At 54.9% G+C, this 21,846-nt stretch overlaps 1 protein-coding gene across 1 annotated transcript in view; it reads left to right on the top strand.

Moving 5' to 3' along the window:
* The window catches only part of CELSR1 (cadherin EGF LAG seven-pass G-type receptor 1), a 178,484-nt gene that overhangs the window by 60,500 nt on the left and 96,138 nt on the right, over positions 1 to 21,846 (top strand). The window contains exon 2 of the mRNA XM_030815346.1: positions 9,667 to 10,305. Within this exon, the coding sequence (XP_030671206.1) occupies positions 9,667 to 10,305 (639 nt within the window). The remainder of the gene's footprint in view (positions 1 to 9,666; positions 10,306 to 21,846) is intronic.

Below are 21,846 nucleotides of genomic sequence, written 5' to 3' on the forward strand. Positions count from 1 at the left end.
ATTTCTAGGATTTTATAATTTAGGAGACGAGGAAGGATGTTAAGTGAATAAGGGTGCCTTGGAAACAGAATAATGCAGCAAGATAAAATGGCATTTGTATTTGAATGATCTGAAGCTCTAGAAGCTTTTCAGAGCTTTTAACACGCTCCTCATTTGCCTGCTGATGGGCTTCCCAGGGCCTGCCTGTGCATTTCCATTTGATTTGTGCTTGGCCATGGGAGAAGTGGTTTGCTGTTCTTAGCAGATCCCGGCAGCCTCTCCAACAAGTTAAGTGACTTGCCTGGGACCTGCAGCTTGAGTTCAGGGTGGATGACAGAGTGAGACTCCGTCTCAAAAAAAAAAAAAAAAAAAGGAGTAGAGAGTAGAATAGTGGTCACCAGAATCTGGGGAGGTAAGGAGGAAGAGGGGGTTGGGGAGAGATTGGTCAAAGAGTACAGAGTTACAGTAGCATGGCAGGAATAAGTTCTGTCGCTCTATTGTACAGTAGGATGACTATGGTTAATAATATTGTATTGTGTATTTCAAAATAGCTAGAGGAAAGGATTTTGAACATTCTCACCACAAATAAATGATAAATGTACAAGTAATGGATATATTAAATACACTTACTTGAGTTTTACACCATGTCTAGGGGTCAGGACCAGGCATCGGGACCAGACACTGGGGCAGGGTTGGGGTGGGTGCTGGCTGCCGGGGGTACTTGTCTGAGGCTAAGACTAGGTGGGACCAACAGGGGAGGATGTGTGAGGACCCACCTGCAGCAGCCCGAGGGGATGGCAGTGGTGGGGTACAGGGTGCGGACTTGGATTCCAAAGAGGAGAAACCAGGGAAACCAAGCTGTGGGTTTCCTGGGTGTCAGTAGGGCTCCTCCTTCTCCATTGTCCAGCCAGTGGCACAGATGGGGACAAGGAGGACTAGGAGGCTGGCTCTGCCCTCCCCACCCCTGACCCCGGGCAGAGCTGCACCCTTTACCTTGACTGCAAGGTCAACACAGGACTTTGTTCCTGAGGCATCATGAGCAGCACCTGGGCCTTTCTACGGTCCAGCTTGCTGGAGACGCTCGTGCTGGGATGAGACTCTGCTCTCCTGGGTCCGAGGCTCACTCTTCCTCTCATGGCTTGACATCCTGAGATGCGCCATGCACCCAACCCTGAAAGTGCGTGTCCCCTTGTTCCTGTGACGCGAACCTGCATTCGGGAGACACAGGTCCTAGATTGTTGCCCAGAAAGGAGAAAAGCCACACGCCCTCAGGTAGCAGGATCAACACATGGCACCTGTTGTCTGGCCCCAGTCTGGCGTCTAAAACAAAACAAAACAAACCCAGAAGAGAGAGAGATGCACACAGCCACTTCAAAGTTCCCTGGCTTTGACTGGGAGCCACCAGGAGCCACCAAGCAGGGCCTTCCCTGCCTGCTGTGATGGCCTTGGGAAGGACAGGCATGCACCCTGTGTCTCTTACTGGCTGGACAGCAAGCAACGCCCTGTGGATGTGATCACAGCCGGCCATGGGGGATGACTCTGGACCCTGAGGGCATCATGGGCTGCCCTAACCAGGCCTCGAGGGGCGTTGGTGAAGGGAGAGTGGAGGAGCCCCCCAGGCTGTGGTGCATGGGGTGGTGACGGAGACTCACAGTGAGTGAGTGGGCCCCTGGTTCCTGCCCGGCACTGGCTGCGTCTCCAGCTGCCTGTGGCTCCATCTCACTGGGTCATCCCCAAGGCCCCAGGTGGGTCACAAACTGGCCTTTCCTCCTCCATGTTCTCAGCAGACCCTCCCATGCCAGGACTAGGGTCCTCTTGGACCATCTCCTCTGTCCATGCCGTCCACCATCGCTGGGGACTTGGCCTCAGGTTAATCTGGGCCCTGCCACTCAGCCCGAGTCACCTTACCAGGCACATTCAGCTTCTTTGTGCCTTGGTGTCCTCACCTGTGAAGGGACCAGCGATGGTTCCTCGTGGTGCATGGGTCCTGTCCACACCTCTGCGGACATTTCCCCTTCAGCCACCCCCACCGCCCTGCACCAAGAGCCCACGAGGCCAGCAGCAATCGGAGGTCCACCCACCCCCTGCCTCCGTGCCCATGTCTCCCCGCTACTCTGCATTCCTGGGGTTGACTAATGTCCCCCCAAAATTCACATCCACCTGGAACCTCAGAGTGGGATGTTATTTGGAAATAGGCTCTTTGCAGCTGTAATTGAGGTGTTGACATGAGGCCATACTGGCTTCCGGTGCGGTGAACAGAAGACAGAGTCGTGACAACACAGGGAGAGCCATAGCCACTTGACGCAGAGGCAGAGGCCAGAGGGTTGTGCCTAGGAGCCAAGCAACGCCAAGGACTGCTGGACCCCCAGCCCCCAGGGAAAGGGGCCCGGAGCAGACCCTCCCCTGAGCCTCCAGGAGGAACCAGCCCTGCCAACATCTGAATTTCAGATCCCTGGCCTCCAAAACGGAGAGAGTGAATGTCCTGTATTGGTGACGCAGTGGCGGCCCTTTGCTCTGGCAGCCCCAGGAGCTGATGCCCCCCCGTCCGCACGCCTTGCCAGCCTTGCTGCTTTTTGTGCGTTGTACTCTCAGGAGGCCTGTCCCCTTCACTTTGTGTGGCAAACTCCATTCTTCCTAGGAAACCCACTCCCCTGTCTCCTGGGGCCGTCCAGCATTGGCTGCACTGCTCTTCACTCACAGCCGCCAATCATCTGCCACCGAGTCTCGGAACTGCGGCACTGTCCCCTGCCCCCTGAGGGCTGCCCGCTCCTTGAAGGCCATGATGTGACCTCTGCCCCCACTGCCCCACAGCGTGAGCTCACCATGGGGAACATGATCGCGGATAACCATTATCTGACTGCAAAGTCTTTCCCGAAAGTCGGGGGGACTGGACAGGTCCCAACCTCCGTGAAGACCCAGAAAGTTCCTTCCCATGACGTGGTTCAGGTTTGTACAGCACCTGCCAGGAGGGCCCCACAGCCTCGCGCTCTGCCATCTGCTCTGTCTCCTTCCCACGTCTCAGCCACAATGAGGTGACTCACCCTTCCCGGGAAAGCAGGGGATGGCACTTGATCGCTTTTGAGGTGCCAGGGAACCACTCCAGGCCTGGGAGGAACGCCCGGAGCACGGGCAGAGAGAGTGCTGGGTGGGCGCTGTGCCTCCCAAAATCAAGCAGACCCCAAACTGTGAACTGACTTGTACTCACGCGCAGCAATGAAACCACGGGGACAGTGCGAGGCAGAAAGTCATCATCAGCTAAAGGCCACTCACGCACAGAAATAAAACCACGGGGGACAGTGTGAGGCAGAAAGTCAGCAGCACCTAAAGGCCACAGACCACAGCTCCTGAAAACTGTACAGGTCCCAGACCCAGGGAAGGCTGGAGGCCACCACGGTGCAGGGGAGCTGAGTGTGGTGTGGGGTCCTGGGACAGGAGAGGACAGTGGGTGGAAATGAGGGAAATCTGCAGAAAGAACAGGCTTCGGTTAATAACCTATCAATACTGGCTCGTTCCTTATGACAAACGCTGAGGCCAGGGCCAACGGCTCACACCCGTGAATCCCAGCACTTTAGGAGGCTGAGGTGGGAGGATCGCTTGAGGCCAGGAGTGCGAGGCCAGCCTGGGCAACATCGCACGGCCTCACCTCTACAAAAAACAAAAACAGAAAACCCAGCCAGGCATGGTGGCATGCTCGTGTAGTCCTAACTTCTCAGGAGGCTGAGACAGGAGGATCACTTGAGCCCAGGAGCTCAAAGCTCAAGGCTGCAGTAATCACACCACTGCATTCCAGCCTGGGCCACAGAATGAGACTCTGTCTCAAAACAAACAAGCAAAAGACCCCCAAACCTACCAGGCTATTGTAATAACGTAACTCATAGGGGCCTGGGTGTGGGGTCTCGGGGAACCTGCTGTATTAGTAATTTTTTTGTAAATCTAAAACTGTTTCAAAATTAAGTTTTATAAAAAACAAAACAAAACAAAAAACAAAATCAGCAACGCAAACAGAACCACTGTCCACAGTGCCCATAGCTCTCTGGGCTCATGTAGAAACTTTTTTTTTTTTTTTTGAGATGGAGTCTCACTCTGTCGCCCAGGCTGGAGTGCAGTGGTGCCGTCTTGGCTCATTGCAACCTCCGACTCCCAGGTTCAAGCGATTCTCCTGCCTCAGGCTCCCAAGTAGCTAGGACTACAGACGTACACCACAACGCCCCGCTAATCTTTGTATTTTTAGTAGACAGGGTTTCGCCACGTTGGCCAGGCTGGTCTCGAACTCCTGACCTCTGGTGATCCGCCCACCTCGGCCTCCCAAAGTGCTGGGATTACAGGTGTGAGCCACTGCTCCTGGCCTAGTTCTTGTAGCCTAACATCATGTTGTCTTGATCTATCTCTGCCAAAAATGGAGGTTTGTGCTACTGTGTGGCTTGGCTGCATCATATTCCATCGTGGGGATATGGATTGGCTCAGCATTCCCATACTGGTGGCGTTTAGATGTGTGTGTCTGAAGGCTTAAGCTGCAGGTTGGTTCAAAATCCAACCCAGACTACTTAAGTAAAAAGTAATTTCACCGTGGCCCATGGTCTCGAAGGAAATTGATGTTGGATTAATACTAAGGCACTCGTCGTGTTCTCTAGCACACTTCATGGTCGTTAATATTTAATGCTATTTTCTATCCGTTACGTCATCGTTTTATCCCTGAGTGAACATGGATGTCCCTAGAATATGGATCTTGTTCTGGGGTGTTTCTCTGTGTTGGGCCTTCCTGGGCTGCCCCCAGGAAGGCCCCAGTGCTGGAGCCTCCACCCAACTTGTGGGGGTCAGAGTAGCTCAGGGCACCCCAAGAAGGCCTGGGCTTTTAGCTTAAAATCAGTATGGCCTTTGCATATTGGGCCAGAATAAACACATCCATGTGTGGTTAAAGATAAAAGCATGTTTCATAACAACTGCCATGAGGAAGTAAACAGTACCCTATCTGTATTATTGTAGTGGACCTTAAAAAAAAAAAGTCAAACAGGCACAAAAAAATAGCTTACATGAAAAAATGAAGTCTCATTATGCTGTTTGTGTCAATGTTGATGTTGGAGTTAAAGTGACACCATACTTCTCTGGCCCCTTTGCCTCTCCCTCCCTCTCTCCCTTCCTCCTCCCTCCCTCTCTCCCCTCCTCCTCCCTCCTTCCCTTTCTTCCACAAATGTTTATCCAGTGACTTCTGAGTGCCAGGAACTGTTCTAGATGTGATGGGTGCAGTAGGAACAAGACCTACAGGTTCTGGGTCCTCAGGGACTCATGGGGAAAGAAACAGATAGAAACAAATAAGAAAATCAGAGCCCTAGGCCGGGCACGGTGGCTCACGCCTGTAATCCCAGCACTTTGGGAGGCTGAGGTGGGTGGATCACTTGAGGTCAGGAGTTTGAGATCAGCCTGGCCAACATGGTGAAACCTCGTCTCTACTAAAAATACAAAAATTAGCCGGACGTGGTGGTGTACGTTTGTAATCCCAGCTACTTGGGAGACTGAGGCAGGAGAATCACTTGAATTTGGGAGGTGGAGGTTGCGGTGAGCTGAGATCGCATCATTGCATTCCAGCCTGGGCAACAGAGCGAGACTCCATCTCAAAACAAACAAACAAACAAAAAACAACAAAACAAAACAAACACGGAGAGCCCTGCCACTCTTGTGCAAGAATTGAAGTTGGGATGTGGCAGATGGGAGTGAGGGGCTCAGCATGGAGGGTCCTCCAGTGAGGGACCCCGGGGTGTGGCCAGTGTCAGAAGGAGGGCAGTGCTCCAGCCAGGAGATGTGCAGAGGCCCCAGGGCAGGAAGAGCTGTCACAGGATGACAGGGACAGACCACACAGACCACAGGACAGAGGGGTGTGTATTTTATGCTGGGTGCCATTAGAGGCCATAAGGGAGCAAGGTGATGAGGTCAATATTTTAGGAAGACCACTCTGGCTGCCACATGAGGATGATGGTGGAGGGAAACTGAGGCTGGCAGACCCCAGGGGTGTTCAGCACGTGGCCAAGCAATGCCTATGGGTCATAGACTATTTTTAAGACTTTTCTTTTTTGAGGGGAGACAGAGCCTCACTCTGTCCCCCAGGCTGGAGTGCAGTGGTGCAATCTCGGCTCACTGCAACCTCTGCCTGCCAGGTTCAAGCGATTCTCAAGCCTCAGCCTCCCGAGTAGCTGAGACTACAGGCACGTGCCACCACGCCAAACTAATTTTTTGTATTTTTAGTAGAGACAGGGTTTCACCATGTTGGCCATGGTGGTCTCGAACTCCTGACCTCAGGTGATCTGCCGCCTCGGCCTCCCAGAGTGCTGGGATTTCAGATGTGAGCCACTGAGACTGGCCTATTTAAAAAATTTGTAATTGTGGTAAAATACACATACGTTTACCACTTTAACCATTTTTAAGTGTATGGTTCTGTGGCATTAAGCACATTAGCATTGCTGTGCAGCCATCACCACCATCTATCTCCAGAACTTTTTCATGGTCCCAAACTGAAACCCTGCACCCGTTAAACAACAGCTCCCCAATCTGCCTCCCCACCCGTGGCATCCATCATTGTACTTTCTGTCTCTATGAATCGAACTCCTCTAGGGACCTCCTGTCAGTGCAGCCTCACATGTGACCGGCTTACTGCACTGAGCATCAAGTCCTCAAGGTACATCAATGTTGCAGCGTGTGTCAGAATTTCCTCCCTTTTTAAGGCTGGATAATATTCCATTGTATGCATGGACTACATTTTTTTTTTTTTTTTTTGAGACAGAGTCTTGCTTTATTGCCCAGGCTAGAGTGCAGTGGCATGATCTTGGCTCACTGCAACCTCCACCTCTTGGGTTCAAGCGATTCTCCTGCCTCAGCCTCCCGAGTAGCTAAGATCACAGGCACGCACCACTACGCCCAGCTAATTTTTGTATTTTTAGTAGAGACATGGTTTCACCATGTTTCCCAGGCTGGTCCTGAACTCCTGACATCGTGATCCACCCACCTCGGCCTCCCAAAGTGCTGTGGTTACAGGCGTAAGCCACCACGCCTGGCCGGACCACATTTGTTTTATCCGTTCATCTGTCGGTGGACGCAGGTGACTTCCATGTTTTAGCTCTTGTGAATAGCGCTGCTGTGGACATAGGTGTGGTTGACTCAACTTTTTCTTTTGTTACAAAAAGTATTGCATTTGTAGCAACCCAAACGGTACATGCTAATTGTAAGACAGCTGAATAACACAAAATGAGCAGTAAAGTAGAAAGGCGGTTCTCTCTCTCCCACCCCGTCCTTTTATATCCTTTGTAGGAGTCTCTGCAGCATCCTTCCAGAGTTTTCTTTTTTTCTTTTTCTTTTTTTTTTTGAGATGGAGTCTCGCTCTGTTGCCTAGGCTGGAGTGCAGTGGCGGGATCTCGGCTCACTGTAACAAAGCGTCCCAAACCTAGTGGCCTCCAACTCTGGTCATATTATCTACTCACAGTGCGGCCAGGCTTAGTGCGGGGCTGGTCTCTGCTCTGTGGTGTCCGGGCCCTCCCTGGGGTGGCTCGAGCCTCAGCAGCCCAGTGGGTCACATCTGGGGTCTGGGGCTTCCACTGGCCGGGGCCCTGGACGAGAGTGCTGCCTTCTCCCCGACGTGCCCTCTCTAGTGTGGGGTCTGGGCACCAGGAGGAAAGAGGCAGAACCTTCCAGCTCTCTTGGGGCCTGGGCCAGCAACTGGAGGACGTATTTCCTGCTACATCCTGTGGGACCCAGCTGTCTCAGGGCCACCCTGCTCCAGGGCAGGGCAGTGGAGGCCCCCTTCGGAGTGGGAGCAGCTGGGGTCGGGGAGGGAAGGAACGCACTCTCTGAGGCCGTCTCCCACCGTGTCTTTTGCCTTGGACCTTTTGGCCTCATTTGTGTTTTTCCCCACTCCTTCTTAAAGCCACTGGTCCTCTGCCTCTGGGCTCTGCGGCCGCCCTCTGGGCTGCTCCTTCCTGCTCCAAGGTGCTCTGTGGGAGTTGCCGACAGAACTCTGTAGCCTCGAAGGGCTCTGGGTTTATGTCAGAGCCAGGGGCGCCCTCCCCACACCGAGGTTGTACAAATATTAATTTCATGTTCTGAGTCCTGACTTGCCACACTGTCCTGAGGGCCACCTGGCAGAGCAACAGCACCCAGGGCATGACCCGGGTGTCGTTACTGGGGTGGGAGCTGGGCACCCCCAGCCGGGCCCGCGTTTCTGGGTGTGAAATTTGGCTTCTGCCTCCGTTTTCCTCACCTGTGAACTGGGGGTGATGCTGGTTCTGTTAGAATCTCTTGGGATCTTGGGTCCACTGCACCTGCACGCACCTGTGGCTTCTGCAGTGGTTGCATTTCTTTGTTGTTTAGACAAATTACATGACCCCAGGTCCCTCCCAGATGTGACTGGTGGTTCCTGGTGCTGGGAAAGTGCCCGGTGCGGAGCCACCTGTTGCTCTCGTTCCGTTTCCTCTTGGGATCCCCGCGTGCCACCGTGCCTTGTCGGGCACGTTGCCGGGCTCAGGGTGACAAGATGGCCTCTGGGCCTCATCACCCTCCAAAGGCCCAGACGCTTCCTCACAGTCCCCAGAATGAGAGGGAGGAGGGCTTGGCCCTCTCTGGCTCCCTGCCCGGCTCCTGTCCTCCTGACTGGGGCAGTTACTGAGGCCCAGGACTCTGAGGGGTGACAGGGGCCCCACGCTCCATGGAAACCAGGGTGGGAGCTCTTGTGGGGGCCATAGGCAGGGGGCCTCATGGGGTGGGGGCTCCTGGAACACAGAATCCGAGCCAGGCCTGGAGGACCTGGAGTTGGCAGGCTATTCTGCAAATCCCACCCCACATCTGAGCCCGGGCCTGGAGGTGGCAGGTGACGGCCCCTGGGCAGGGGCCGCTGCTCCGTCCCTGGGAGCCACTGGTACCCATGGCCCACCCCTTGAACGTCTCGTCCGATTCTGGGCCTGGAACCGATGATGCACGTGCCTTTGCAACCAAGGCGCTCCACCGTCTTGGCCTCAGACTCCTAAGTACCTCACTTGATGATGTGTTTACTGCTGGCTGAGAGGCCGCTGCGTGTCTTTGTAGAGTGGTGCTCCTCAGCGCCTCCTGTGTGCTGGGCATGTGGAGTTGCATGGGGTGCAGCCGAGCTAAGTGGGACCCTCAGCACAGCACGTTGGTGGGGATGTCCCCTGGGCAGGACCAGGGCGGGCTTGCTAGGCACTGCAGAGTTTGAGCTGAGCTGCAAGGACAGGAAGAACTGCTGGGAAGTTGGGCAGGGTGGGATCCCTGGAGGCCAGGGCAGGTGCAGAGGAGGTAAAAGGGGGCTTCAAGTCCTCATGTGGCTGGAACCAAAGCGTGTGAGGAGTTTCAGGCAGTGAGGGGCTGAATCCCAGTGGTCGTCAGGGTGCCCTGCTGAGCGCTTTGGGGCCCTCTGAGGGCTTCAGAGCCAGAGAAAGATGTGATTGGAGCTGTGCTTTAGGAAGCCAGGGCAGGGGTTGGAGGGTCAAGGTGGTGGTCATGGGGGGCGGGGGCCAGGGTGCTGAAGGAGGGAGGGTCAAGGTGGTGGTCATGGGTGGGGAATGGGGAGTGGGGATGCCCAGGCTCTCTTCTCCTTTGCCAAGCATGCCTGAGGCTGCTCCTGGGACGGGGCCTATAGGACCCGTGACTCCCGCAGTGGCTGAATGACCCTGACTTTCCTTGTGTCTGCAGATGGCATCCATAGCGTCACGGCCTTCTGCACCCTGCGTGTCACCATCATCACGGATGACATGCTGACCAACAGCATCACTGTCCGCCTGGAGAACATGTCCCAGGAGAAGTTTCTGTCCCCACTGCTGACCCTGTTCGTGGAGGGGGTGGCCGCGGTGCTGTCCACCACCAAGGACGACGTCTTCGTCTTCAACGTCCAGAACGACACCGACGTCAGCTCCAACATCCTGAACGTGACCTTCTCAGCGCTGCTGCCTGGTGGCGTCCGTGGCCAGTTCTTCCCATCGGAGGACCTGCAGGAGCAGATCTACCTGAACCGGACGCTGCTGACCACTATCTCCACGCAGCGCGTGCTGCCCTTCGACGACAACATCTGCCTGCGTGAGCCCTGCGAGAACTACATGAAGTGCGTGTCCGTGCTGCGCTTCGACAGCTCCGCGCCCTTCCTCAGCTCCACCACCGTGCTCTTCCGGCCCATCCACCCCATCAACGGCCTGCGCTGCCGCTGCCCGCCCGGCTTCACCGGCGACTACTGCGAGACGGAGATCGACCTCTGCTACTCCAACCCGTGCGGCGCCAACGGCCGCTGCCGCAGCCGCGAGGGCGGCTACACCTGCGAGTGCTTCGAGGACTTCACTGGTAGGTGCCCAGGGCCTGCGGGTGGCCAGGCTCACCCTGGCTTTGTGCAGGTGTCTCCAGGTCACATGGCCGAGGTCTCGGGTGGTTTCCTCTGTGTACTTCCCTCCGGGGAAAACAGTTGGAGGATGGGCGCTGGGCCCAGGTGTGGGCTCCACGAACCTTGAGATGATCTCAGTAACGGTACTTTTTTTTTTTTTTTTTTTTTAACCTTTTTTGAGATGATCTCACTCTTTTGTCCAGGCTTGAGTGCAGTGGTGCAATCTTGGCTCACTGCAACCTCCACCTCCTGGGTTCAAGCGATTCCCCTGCCTTAGCCTCCCAGGTAGCTGGGGTTGCAGGCACATGCCACCACGCCTGGCTAATTTTTGTATTTTTAGTAGAGATGGGGTTTCACCATGTTGGTCAGGCTGGTCTTGAACTCCTAACTTCAAATGATCCACCCGCCTCAGCCTCCCAAAGTGCTGGGATTACAGGCGTGAGCCACCGTGCCTGGCCAGCAATGGCACTTTCTTAGCCAGCTCGGGGCTTCCCTGACCGTAGCCCACGGCTTACTCACCTTCCCTGCCCGTCTTAACTGCCTGCTTTAGGAGAACAGTAGGACAAGGTTACAGGGTGAGATCCACTTAAAAGAAAACCTAAACGCATGAAGTGACATGAGTTGCTTTTAAGTGGCTCTCAGGTTAAAGTACTTTATTCCAGATTGCAGGCTTAATTGGTTAGTGTAAAACAGTGGAACCAGGTGGAAATCATTGAGCCATTACTCATTTGGGTCTTGAAATCTTGTTTTTTTCATGCCTCCCTGTCACCGTAGAAATTTCGTGACTCATCCTCCCACCTCTGAAGATGCTCTTTCCTTGATACCTCCTGACTCATCACCGAGATGAATTACTCCAAATGTAGCCAACGGTGGTTTTTAAAAATAAAGAGCCACCCCGAGAGCGGTACAGAAACACACGTTCTCTGCATCTCAGCCGCATATCTTGCTTTGGTCTTTGATCATCTGTTCCATAAAATGACGGCTCATTTGAAAAATGAGTTCACAGTGGTCCCAGTGGTGAATAGTCTGTCTTTTTTTTTTTTTTTTTTGAAAGCTCTCTGGGATTAGGCAGGATTTGGTTCATACCGGAGATAACTTTGAGACTCTTCCATCGACTGTGTCCTCGATTAATCTGTTTAATATAAACACCTGAGCAATCGTTAGCTGCTCGTTAGCAGCACATAGCACAAGTTTATCAAGCTTATAACAAGGGTTTGAGGTATTAGCAGGTATTTATCAGGCAGGAAGAACGCAGGGGAGCAGAGAGAGAGAGGAAGGATGGCTTCCAAGGTTCTCTGCATCAGAAGTGGAGGGAAAACCACCAGTGTGGGTGTTGGCAGCCCGATGCAGCGGGGCTCCCAGCTCTGACCTCCTGCACCCCAGGTTGGTGGCCCTCTGGTCATATGGCAGGTGGAAGGAAGGCACTGTGGTCACCTGCCCCGTGGTGTTCCCACGCCTGCTAGTCTGTGGCTGGCTGTTGGTGCCGTCTGGGTCTGGGGCTCTTCCCCTTGCTGTCTCTCACTGAGTGCTAATCCTAAATTCCTGGCTATACTGGGGCTCGGCTGTGGGCAAGGCAGGCAGGCAGAGGCGGCGGGAGACCCCCGCCTCCCACAGCCCACACCTGCGTTGGGTTTGGGGGTGGAGACGACTCCAGGTATGAGCAGGCCTGAACCAGGCCCCCTCCCGTGCTCTGAGTTTCAGTGGATTCCTGTTCTGTGTCAGCTTCCCCAGGTCCCCTTCCTCCGCTTTGCCCCTCACGGCCTTGAGCGGGCTGCTCTGCCTCTCTGAAGGGCCAGCTTGGATGTAGCAGCAGCCAGCACGGTCAGCGCCCCTTCCCCGAGCCAGTGCCCGCCATGTGCCTGGGTTGGGGGGCGCTTCGTCGACTTTCCTGCTTCAGATGAAGAAGCCGTGGCCTCGGGTCCCTGGGAAGGGGCCTGTTGCACTCCCAAGAGTTGGTGAGGACGCCATCTTTACTCCGCAGATACTGAGTACCTACTGTATACCAGGCCAGTGCACACAGCCAGACCTCCCCCAGCCCGTTCTGGGGGGTGACCAAGTTTATCTGTGCCGTTGGCTCTTTCATGGGTAGAGGGGACCGTGCAAGCACCCCCCACCTCTGGCTTTGTCAGACAAGTCAGGAGCCCTAGGGTAACGTCTAATGTGGCTTTGAGACCTGGCATCGGCCTCCCAGGCTGTCAGTCCAGGCTGCAGGAAGCTTGGGGCTGCACTGGGCAGGGGTGGCCAAGGCCCCTGGGGACCCTTGGGCCAGCAGATCCCCTCTGAAGATGATTGACCCATTGGGGGAAATCCACCTTCTTAGCTTCTCAGGTTTTCTTTTCATCAAGAGAGTCATTTTTAGAAAACTAATGACTGGGGAACGGCCAAGTCTGTCATCACCAATAAGACCCACTAACATGTAATGATTGGCATGAGACTAATTTGAATCTCTTTGGGTACCAAAATTATCATATGTATTTCCCTCGGAGATAAGGCTAATTAAGACTGATTATTTCTACTCCGTCCCTCTTCCTCCCCTTTTCCCTCTTTCCCTTTGAAGCGCTCCTTTTTCTGCGTGGAGGTAATTGAGCTCATTTATTCACGATGAAAGTGGGGCTGTCGTCAGAGGGGTTTTATTACTTGCTCCCTGGTAAGCCGAGCTCGGGGGCCTCACGGTTGCAAGGTTGGAATCGGCCCAAGTGGCTGCTGAAAGCCCCTGGCTTCCTGTGTTGCGGGACAGGAGACAGCAGGAGCTGGATGAAGGAAGTAGCAATTAATTTCAGGAAAACTCAACAAATTTGATGCTGGAGAAAATACAGCTCTCCCATGTCCCTGAAATCCATTTTGGCCTTAGAGAAGTCCAAGGCCCCAGGGTCTGTGGATTCCCCTGATCTTTGCAGGGAAAGGAGGGCTGCCACCCGCTCACGGTGTTGGGACTGGTTGGGGTCTGCAGCCATCCCATTCTCCGAAAGGGACGAGGGCAGGAAGCCTCAAGGCTCCGGCATCTTAGATGTGCCTGGGACGCCCTCCCAGTTTCTCCGCTCCGTAGAGAATCCTAAACAACCGTGAGAGGCAAACACAGGCCCATGTTCCTGGGTTCTCAGCCTCTTGGTCTTTTTGTAAACATTGTAGTTCTGCTTCGACCTGGCCCCTGTGGGTCCAGACACAGGGCCCTGTTCCATCTCCCTTCTGCACCTGCCATCCCTTCATCTGAAACGCGTCTCCTCCCCATCCCTCTGCCCATCATGGGCCTCCCTCAAAATCTGTTTCAGCGGCGTACTCTGCTCTGAGAAGGTTCTAGAAGTTTCCCAACCTCCTCGGATGGATCATAGGTTTCCTCCCTTGAAGCTTCCTGGGTGCCTTGCTTATGCTTTTGTTGGTCCACCCCCATGCTGGGTGTGGTTCACACACTTCCATGTTTCTGTCCCCCAGGATGGCAGGGACTGTAGCTAATGGGTGTGTGTGTGTGTGTGTGTTTGTGTTGAGACAGTCTGTGTCACCCAGGCTGGAGTTCAGTGGTGTGATCTTGGCTCACTGCAACCTCTGCCACCTGGGTTCAAGTGATTCTCCTGCCTTAGCCTCCTGGGTGGCTGGGAGTACAGGCATGCATCACCACGCCCGGCTGATTTTTTGTATTTTTAGTAGAGACTGGGTTTCGCTATGTTGGCCAGGCTGGTCTCAAACTCCTGACCTCAGGTGGTTCTCCTGCCTTGGCCTCCCAAAGTGTTGGGTTTACAGGCATGGGCCACTACGCCTGGCTGGACTGTAGCTAATGTTTAATGAGTGCTCTGCTCTGCCGGTTACTGCTCTAGATGATTCTACACGTATTTTTGCATTGACTTCTCGAGGCAGCTCTATGATCCCATTTTATAATGGGGTTATAGAAACTGAGGTACAAGACATCAAAGCATCTAGCCCAGGGGTTCTCCATTAGGGGTGATTTTGCCCCCAGGGACATTCGACAAAATCAGACATTTTTGGTTGTCACAGCTGGGGTTGGGGGTGCTGGTGGGATGAGGCCAGGAATGCTGCTTGACATCTGTAATGCACAGGACCGCCACGGCAGAGAACCGGCCTCAGTGCTGAGAGCGAGGACCCTGCTGGCCCTGTGGAGGGTAGGGTCAGGATTCAAACCCGGGCATTCTGGCTTCCGAGCTGCAGCTGTAGACACTCGAGGGTTAACGGCCAGCCAGGTTTACCAGCTTAGATCCTTCCTCTTGCATCACTTGTTTAACAGCATTTTGTAAAAGGCTCCTTCTGTGCTGGTTGAAAGGGGCAGTGTGATGGGCGGTATGCAGCGGCCCGGGAGGGGCTTTGCAGCTGTTAACCTCGCACCTGAGGGGCTGGGAGGACGCTGTTCCTTCCCCACAAGAAACCTGACCTCCTTAAATCAGAACTGGCCTTAGGACTCCGTTTTGAATCCTGGTGCTGCTCTTGGTGTCTCCTCTCCCTAATTAAACAATTACAACCACTCATTACTAAAATGGGAACAGGCTGCGCACGGTGGCTCACATTGGGAGGCCGCGGCACGTGGATCACGAGGTCAGGAGATTGAGACCATCTTGGCCAACACGGTGAAACCTTGTCTCTACTAAAAATACAAAAAATTAACCGGGCGTGGTGGCGCATGCCTGTAATCCCAGCTACTCGGGAGGCTGAAGCAGGAGAATCACTTGAACCCAGGAGGTGGAAGTTGCAGTGACCCGAGATCATGCCACTGCACTCCAGCCTGGGCAACAGAGCGAGACTGTCTCAAAAAAAAACTAGGAACAGTACTCGCTACTGGTGACCAAGAACGGAAGTCCTGGGTTCTGCTCTCGGCCTTTCCCATGTATCTGTGACAACCCAGGAGGTGGGACAGTTGTCATCCCAGTTCTGTCAACACCCAGGTGGCAGCACCAGGCAGGCAGGGCCAGGATCCGACTCGGGGGATCTCTCGTGAGAGGTGAGTTTCACAGCCGCTCCTGGGAGGGTCAGATGCCCGGGGCCTCCAGCCTCTTCCCTCTGGTCCCCTGGAGGGTGTCCCCAGTACCAATTCCAGATATTCCCTGCTCTGATCCTGCGTCCTCTCCCCATCCCTCATTTCAGCCCATGGGCTCATGGTGGATGCCCCTTGGCCCCACGTTCAGCCTCTTGCCATGACCTAATGACTCTGCCTCCCCAGCCCAGCTCTTCTCTCTGCTGCCTGGCCCTGTTTTCATGTTACCACCTTGGTGGGGCCTTCTCCTGCCCTCCCTGCCACCCTCGTCCTGCCCTGACGATCCCTTCTTCACGGAGCGCCCAGAATGCCTGGTGAAGCATGCATTTGTCACATCAGTGTTCAGGCCTTCCTTGGGTGACCGGTGCTCCAGTGTAAAGTGCAGTCACTGGGCCTGTGGCACTCAGAGGTCTAACCTCACCCCCGACTCCCCAGGCTCAGGTCACTCTGGCCTTCGGGACACACACTGGCCTCTCTCACTGTGGCGCTTGCCCCTCCAGCGCCCCTTCCCCCAGGTCTTCCCTGAATGTTCCGTCCCTGTCCCCGCTCCTCTGTTCTCCCTGCAGCCCTCACCCCCGCGGCGGTGTTTGCTTGTCATTGTCACCTTCCTCCCTCTGCACTAGATGCAGACAGCAGCGTCCTCTGCCCAAGAGAACATGCTCGCGGGCCTGCAGCAGGCACTATGTGCAAATGAGACAAGGCCCGCCCCTCCACGTAGGCCAGAGGTAATGCCCTCGGGGCCTGAAACTCATTCTGTGTTGTGGTCAGAGCTGCCTGTGCTGCCTCTGGTGCTGAGCTAGGAGGAACGGGACCCTCCAAGCACGCACACTTCCCTTCCCTGTCTCCTTTGCCCCTTCCTAGGGGACGCCGAGGTATGTCTGACTTTGTCCTGCCCATGTGAGCACTGGCTAAGCTCCCACGTGGGTCCGCCCTCGTGCTCATCACAGCTGTGAGTGGGAGCGTGGGCTCCAGGCCTCTGGGCATTCCCGGGAAGCACTTCCCTTCCTCATCTCTCTCCACGCTGTGAGCGGGTGATTTATCATTACAGTACCGTCTTCGTCTTCCCATGGGGCGCATTCCTGAGTGGCAGCTCTGATATCACAGGGAAGGCGGGTTTTTCTGCAAGGCTGAATATCTTGGAGGGGGATGGCAACAAGTCACTTTCACTCACCTCATGTCTGGGTAAAGGCAGACCCGGGTGCCCCTCCTGTGTGCGCCAGTGGGCCGGGGCTTCCTTGTTAGGGTTGAGTTTATTCTTGATCGCCTGCTTTTAGGACCCCAGGGGCTGCGAGAATAATCTTTTTTTTTTCCCCCGAGATGAGCCTCGCTCTGTTGCCCAGGCTGGAGTGCAGTGGCACAACCTTGGCTCACTGCAACCTCTGCCTCCTGAGTTCAAGCAATTCTCCGGCCTCAGCCTCCCGAGTAGCTGGGATTACAGGCATGCACCACCACGCTTGGTTAATTTTTGTGTTTTTAGTAGAGACGGGGTTTTCCCATGTTGGCCAAGCTGTTCTCGAACTCCTGACCTTCTGATCCGCCCGCCTTGGCCTCCCAAAGTGATGGGATTACAGGCATGAGCCACCGCGCTTGGCTGAGAATAGTTTTTACCAGGCTATTGAGCTCAAAGCCTGCCAGTAGGGGCCGTCCCTGGGCCCTGTATGCCCACGGCACCTGGACTTCTGGGAGCGTTGGGTGCTCCCTAGCTGGGGCCTTAGCTTGGTTTGGGAATCAGGAACCGAGTAGGTGAGTAGCCCTTGGGAGCGCTTCAGTGCTGCTGGCTTTGAGCTTCGTACCAACTCCCTAGGCTGGGACAATAGCAGTTGTCCTGTGTGAGGCCCCTCCCCCCCAAGGTCAGGGTCCCCAACTGTCCCTGCGAGGGCCTCCTGGGGCCAAGGACAATCTGTGTAGGTTCAAGGACAGAGAAACTTTTGGTGTAAAAATATAATCACCTGTGTGCTCATGGGAAAATCTTAATAAATTCTAGCCCTTCTACGATTCTGTTGTAAAATGTGTACATCACTCCGGCTGTGAGTTTTATTTTGGGTTCTCTTTCTCTCTCCCTTTTTTGAGAGAGTCTTGCTCTGTCGCCCAGGCTGGAGTGCAGTACAGTGGTGCAATCTCGGCTCACTGCAAGCTCCGCCTCCCGGGTTCACGCCATTCTCCTGGCTTAGCCTCCTGAGTAGCTGGGACTACAGGCGTCCACCGCCACGCCTGGCTAATTTTTTGTATTTTTTTTAGTAGAGACGGGGTTTCACCATGTTAGCCAGGATGGTCTCGATCTCCTGATCTCGTGATCTGCCCACCTTGGCGTCCGAAAGTGCTGGGATTACAGGCGTGAGCCACCTTGCCTGGCCTATTTTGGGTTCCCTTATCAGAGTCATGGGGTTTCCGTCTTCATGTGATCTGCTGACGCACTCATCCATCCCAGGCTGCAAGTTCTGCACTTTCAGATGAGGTCCTCATTCATGGCTAGCTGTGCCATCACCCTTCGGAGTGACGTCTGCTTAGCGCAGGGTTGCACGTGGGCCAGTGCTCACTGCGGCTTCCAGGATTAAAGCTTCACTTCCAAGTATTCCTAGTAAAGTCGCAGTTAGTCCTTAAACTTGAGAGTTAATTATCATTCAAAATGAAAATCATTACATAACCTATAATTAAAATCTCAAATAAAGCAGAAACAGAATCCTTTCTTGGGAAAACGTGCTTTTCAGATAATTCAGGATTACTTCAAGTTTTTCTCTCCTTAGTGCTTCTCAAGTCTTTTGCATTTGGCTTTTTCTACAGAGTCTAGGTTTTGAGATTTGCCACGTAAAGCTGGGGCATTATTTCATTTCTGGGTAACTGTTTTCTGTTAAAATCGTGCCGGGGGATCGGGGTGTGGGTAAACGTAGCCAGATATCTCCTGTTCTCCACTCAATTTCTTCCCCCAAAGCTGGGGCTTTTGATAAACAGAATTAGTGTCCTGTGTGGGGTGTGCAGGCACAGCCCACCAGCACTGGGGCCCTGCACGGTCCTCACACCCTGCAGTCCTCCTCCGGCTTCCGTGAGCTTCCTGGGGCTGCTGTAACCAATCGGCACAAACTGAGTGGCTGAAGACAACAGAAATCTATTGTCTCAAGCCAAGTGCAGTGGTTCACGCCTGTAATCCCAGCACTTTGGGTGGATGAGGCAGATGGATCGCTTGAGGTCAGGAGTTCAAGACTAGAGCCTCTGTAATCCTAGCACTTTGGGAGGCCGAGGCAGGTGGATCACCTGAGGTCAGGAGTTCGAGACTAGCCTGACCAACGGTGAAACACCGTCTCTACTAAAAACACAAAAATTAGCCAGGCGTGGTGGCAGACACCTGTAATCCCAGCTACTTGGGAGACTGAGGCAGGAGAATTGCTTGAACCTGGGAAGCGGAGGTTACAGTGAGCTGAGATCGTGCCACGGCACTCCAGCCTGGGCAACAGAGCGAGACTCTGTCTAAAAAAGAAAAATTCTCTTGTCTCACTGTTCTGGAGGCCAGAAGTTCAAAACCAAGCTCCCTGCAGTACTGTGCTCTTTCCGAAGGCTTTAGAGGAGGACCTCTCCTGGCCTCTTCCAGTTTCTGGTAGCCCCAGGTGGTGTCTGACTCACGGATGCATCATTGCATTCTCCGCACTGCAGTCTCCCTCTTCACACTGTGTTCTTCCTGTGCACGTCTGTCTCTGTCCAGGTTTCCCTCTCATTGTAAGGACACCGGTCATTGGATTAGGACCCACCCTAATGATCTCATCCTAAATTGATTACCTCTACAAAGACCCTATTTCCAAACAAGGTCACTTTCAAGAGTACTGGGAGTTAGTAACTGAGCATATCTTTCTGGGGACACAATTCAGCCGTGGGTGCTCCTTAGCTGGGGAGCTAAGGAGTTTGGGAACCAGGGCTGTTGGCGCTTCTCACTGGCCTGCCTGTCGCGTGTCTGCGAGGGCCACAGACCACTCCAGGGTGGGAGGCAGATTCCTGTGGTGTGTTTACCTTGAACGCTAAGCACAGGAGCAGAGGCTTTCCCGTGTCCCACCCGGACAGCTTGGAGGTGGGCGAGCTGAACTAGGTGTAGAATGTGAGTCAGTGAGGAACAAACATCTGCCCAGAAATGTCTGGCCCACGATTAGAAAAGTGGCCTGAAGACGAGCTGCACTCAATAGAAACCTCGCTGTGGTTTAAAGCGCATGCTGCTCCCTGTGACTTCAGAGTCTGTGCCGTTGAGGGGAGACAAGGCTGCCTGGCCGGGCTGGCTGCAGGTCGTGGGCGTCTGTGCGTGCACTGGAGGGATGCCGCTTCTGCAGAGAGAGTGTGGGCTCGGTGACAGCAGGGCTGGGCACACTGGCTCACCCCTGCACGAGTTTCCTGTGGCCGCTGTAACGTTTCCACACATGAGGGGCTTAACGCAGCACGGATTCCTTCTTACTGTTCTGGAGGGCAGGAGGCCTGCAGTCCAGGGGCATGGGCGGGGCTGCTCCAGGAGGCCCTGGGGAGGGCCTGCTGCTCTGCCTTCCTCAGCTGCTGGAGGCCACCTGGTCCTTGGCCCTTGGCACCTTCCTCACCTCACTCTGACCCCTGCTTTCACCACTGTAGCACCTTCTGCCCCTCATCCTCCCACCGCTTACAAGGAGCCTTGTGATGACTTTGGGGCCATACGGTAATGCAGGATGACTGCCCCGTCTCAAGATCCTTAATCACATCTGCAAAGACCCTTAGGCCATGAGGTCACACATCCCTGGCTTTCAGAGATGAAGATGTGGACACCTTTTGGGGTCCATTATTTTGCTAACCACAACCCCGGCTGCTCTTGGTGTCTCCTCTCCCTAATTAAACAATCACGACCACTCACGCCTGGTAAATATTTGTGGAAGGCATGCGTAGTGAGCAGGCCCCACCTTCAGCGCTGTGGTGGGGGTCTGGCAGTCCCTGCCGTTTATAACCAGCCACGACCTGGACCCAGGGCTGCCGGGAGCTGCTGGAGAGTCCGAATTGAGCCTCTGCCCTGAGAATAGTGACCCAGACGACCTCGGGGGCGAGTGTTCTCTGCTCTCTCACCGGTTTCCGGTCACCACTTTCAAGCCCTTTCTCTGGTGTGGACAGACAAAGCCGCCTCTGTCCTGCTCCTGGGGGCCAGGGGCCAGGTTGATCACACACCTCTGGCTTGCCAGGGCTGGGTGTGGTGGGGTTACACTTATCAGATGAAGCTGGCTGGACATAGTGGGGGTAGACTTTGTATTATTGAGGGCAGTTTGTTACCCCCAACTCCAAGTGATGAATTAAGAATTCGTGCTCATTTTTCTGGGCCTTGATCTGTCCCTAGGGCACTGTCTGTCCTGGCCTGCACTGGTGTGGCCAGGGGAATTTGAACCGTTGGGGTGCTGAGCAGCCTTTTTTCATGATGAGTGAGGTTTTCGCTAGCATTCCAGCTGAGCCCGGGCACGCTGTTGTTCGTAGTTGGCACGGTTTCCCTGCATGCTGATAGCGAACGCACTGGGCACGTCCCTTCCAGCCCTGCTGTGCACAGCTGCCTGGCTCACCTTCCTCGGTTGTCTTTCCGTGTCTAGCAGGAGCATGGCCAGACCCTGGCCCCACATCCAGGCCCCCCAACCTGCCTCCCTCCAAGGCATGGCAGGGCCAGCCCTCTCCCTACCATCAGGAGCCAAGTGCTCAGTGGGGCGCCAGGCTGCACAGTGCCCTCTCCCCTGGGTGGGAGACCCAGGCCCATCCCACCCAAATGTCCCCACTCAACCCTACCCTCCCTGGACAAGGCTGTTCCCAGGCTGTGCCCACCCCCATGGCCCCTGGAGAAAAGCAACTACCGAGGCCTGGAGGGCACAGGGGAGCCCCGCCTGCCCCACAGTGGCACTGTCTTCTTGGCATGTGCTGGGCCCCAGGGCAGCGTGAAGGCTGCATCCCCCACACTCCAGGACCAGGGAGTGTTGGCTGGGCCCTGTCCCCACTAGGCAGGACCCACCACCAGGCTTGTCCTCATCTTGGGTCCTGGAGGCCTCCTGAGCTGCCACCAATGTCCTTCTAAAGAGAGCCAAGTCCCTGGCCTACCCCTTGGCTTGGAAGGACCCTGGGTTTGGAAATGCCTTGCAGGGGGAGTCGAGATGGGGTTCTGTACCCCAGAGTGGTGCTGGGGCTATAGGGACTCTCATGTCCTGGTGATCAGCAGGGCTGACCGCCCCCTAAGTGCCAGCTGTGTGTACCCCCGGTGCCAGGGACCAGTGGTGGTATTCAGAGCCCTGTGGTTGCCCCTCCCCTACCAGTCTTGGCAACCAGGACTTCCCGAGTCCACTCGGGCCCAGGAGACGCTGTGTTTGTTTGGCACACCGGGTCCTCATGCCGCTGTCTTCCCGGTGCCACAAGAGCCCTGGCAAACAAAGAGTGTTTTCTCTCCCGTGGCTCCAGGTCTGTGTAGGCTCCAGGAGATGCTGGGAGTCTTTGGGGTGCAGCTTCCTCGGGGGATTGACCCCGGAAGAGGGTTCCTGCTGACTCTGGCTGGTTTCCTCGGTGTGTTCTG

The sequence above is a fragment of the Nomascus leucogenys genome, chromosome 7b (genome assembly GCF_006542625.1).
Source record: "Nomascus leucogenys isolate Asia chromosome 7b, Asia_NLE_v1, whole genome shotgun sequence".
NCBI classification, from domain to species: domain Eukaryota; kingdom Metazoa; phylum Chordata; class Mammalia; order Primates; family Hylobatidae; genus Nomascus; species Nomascus leucogenys.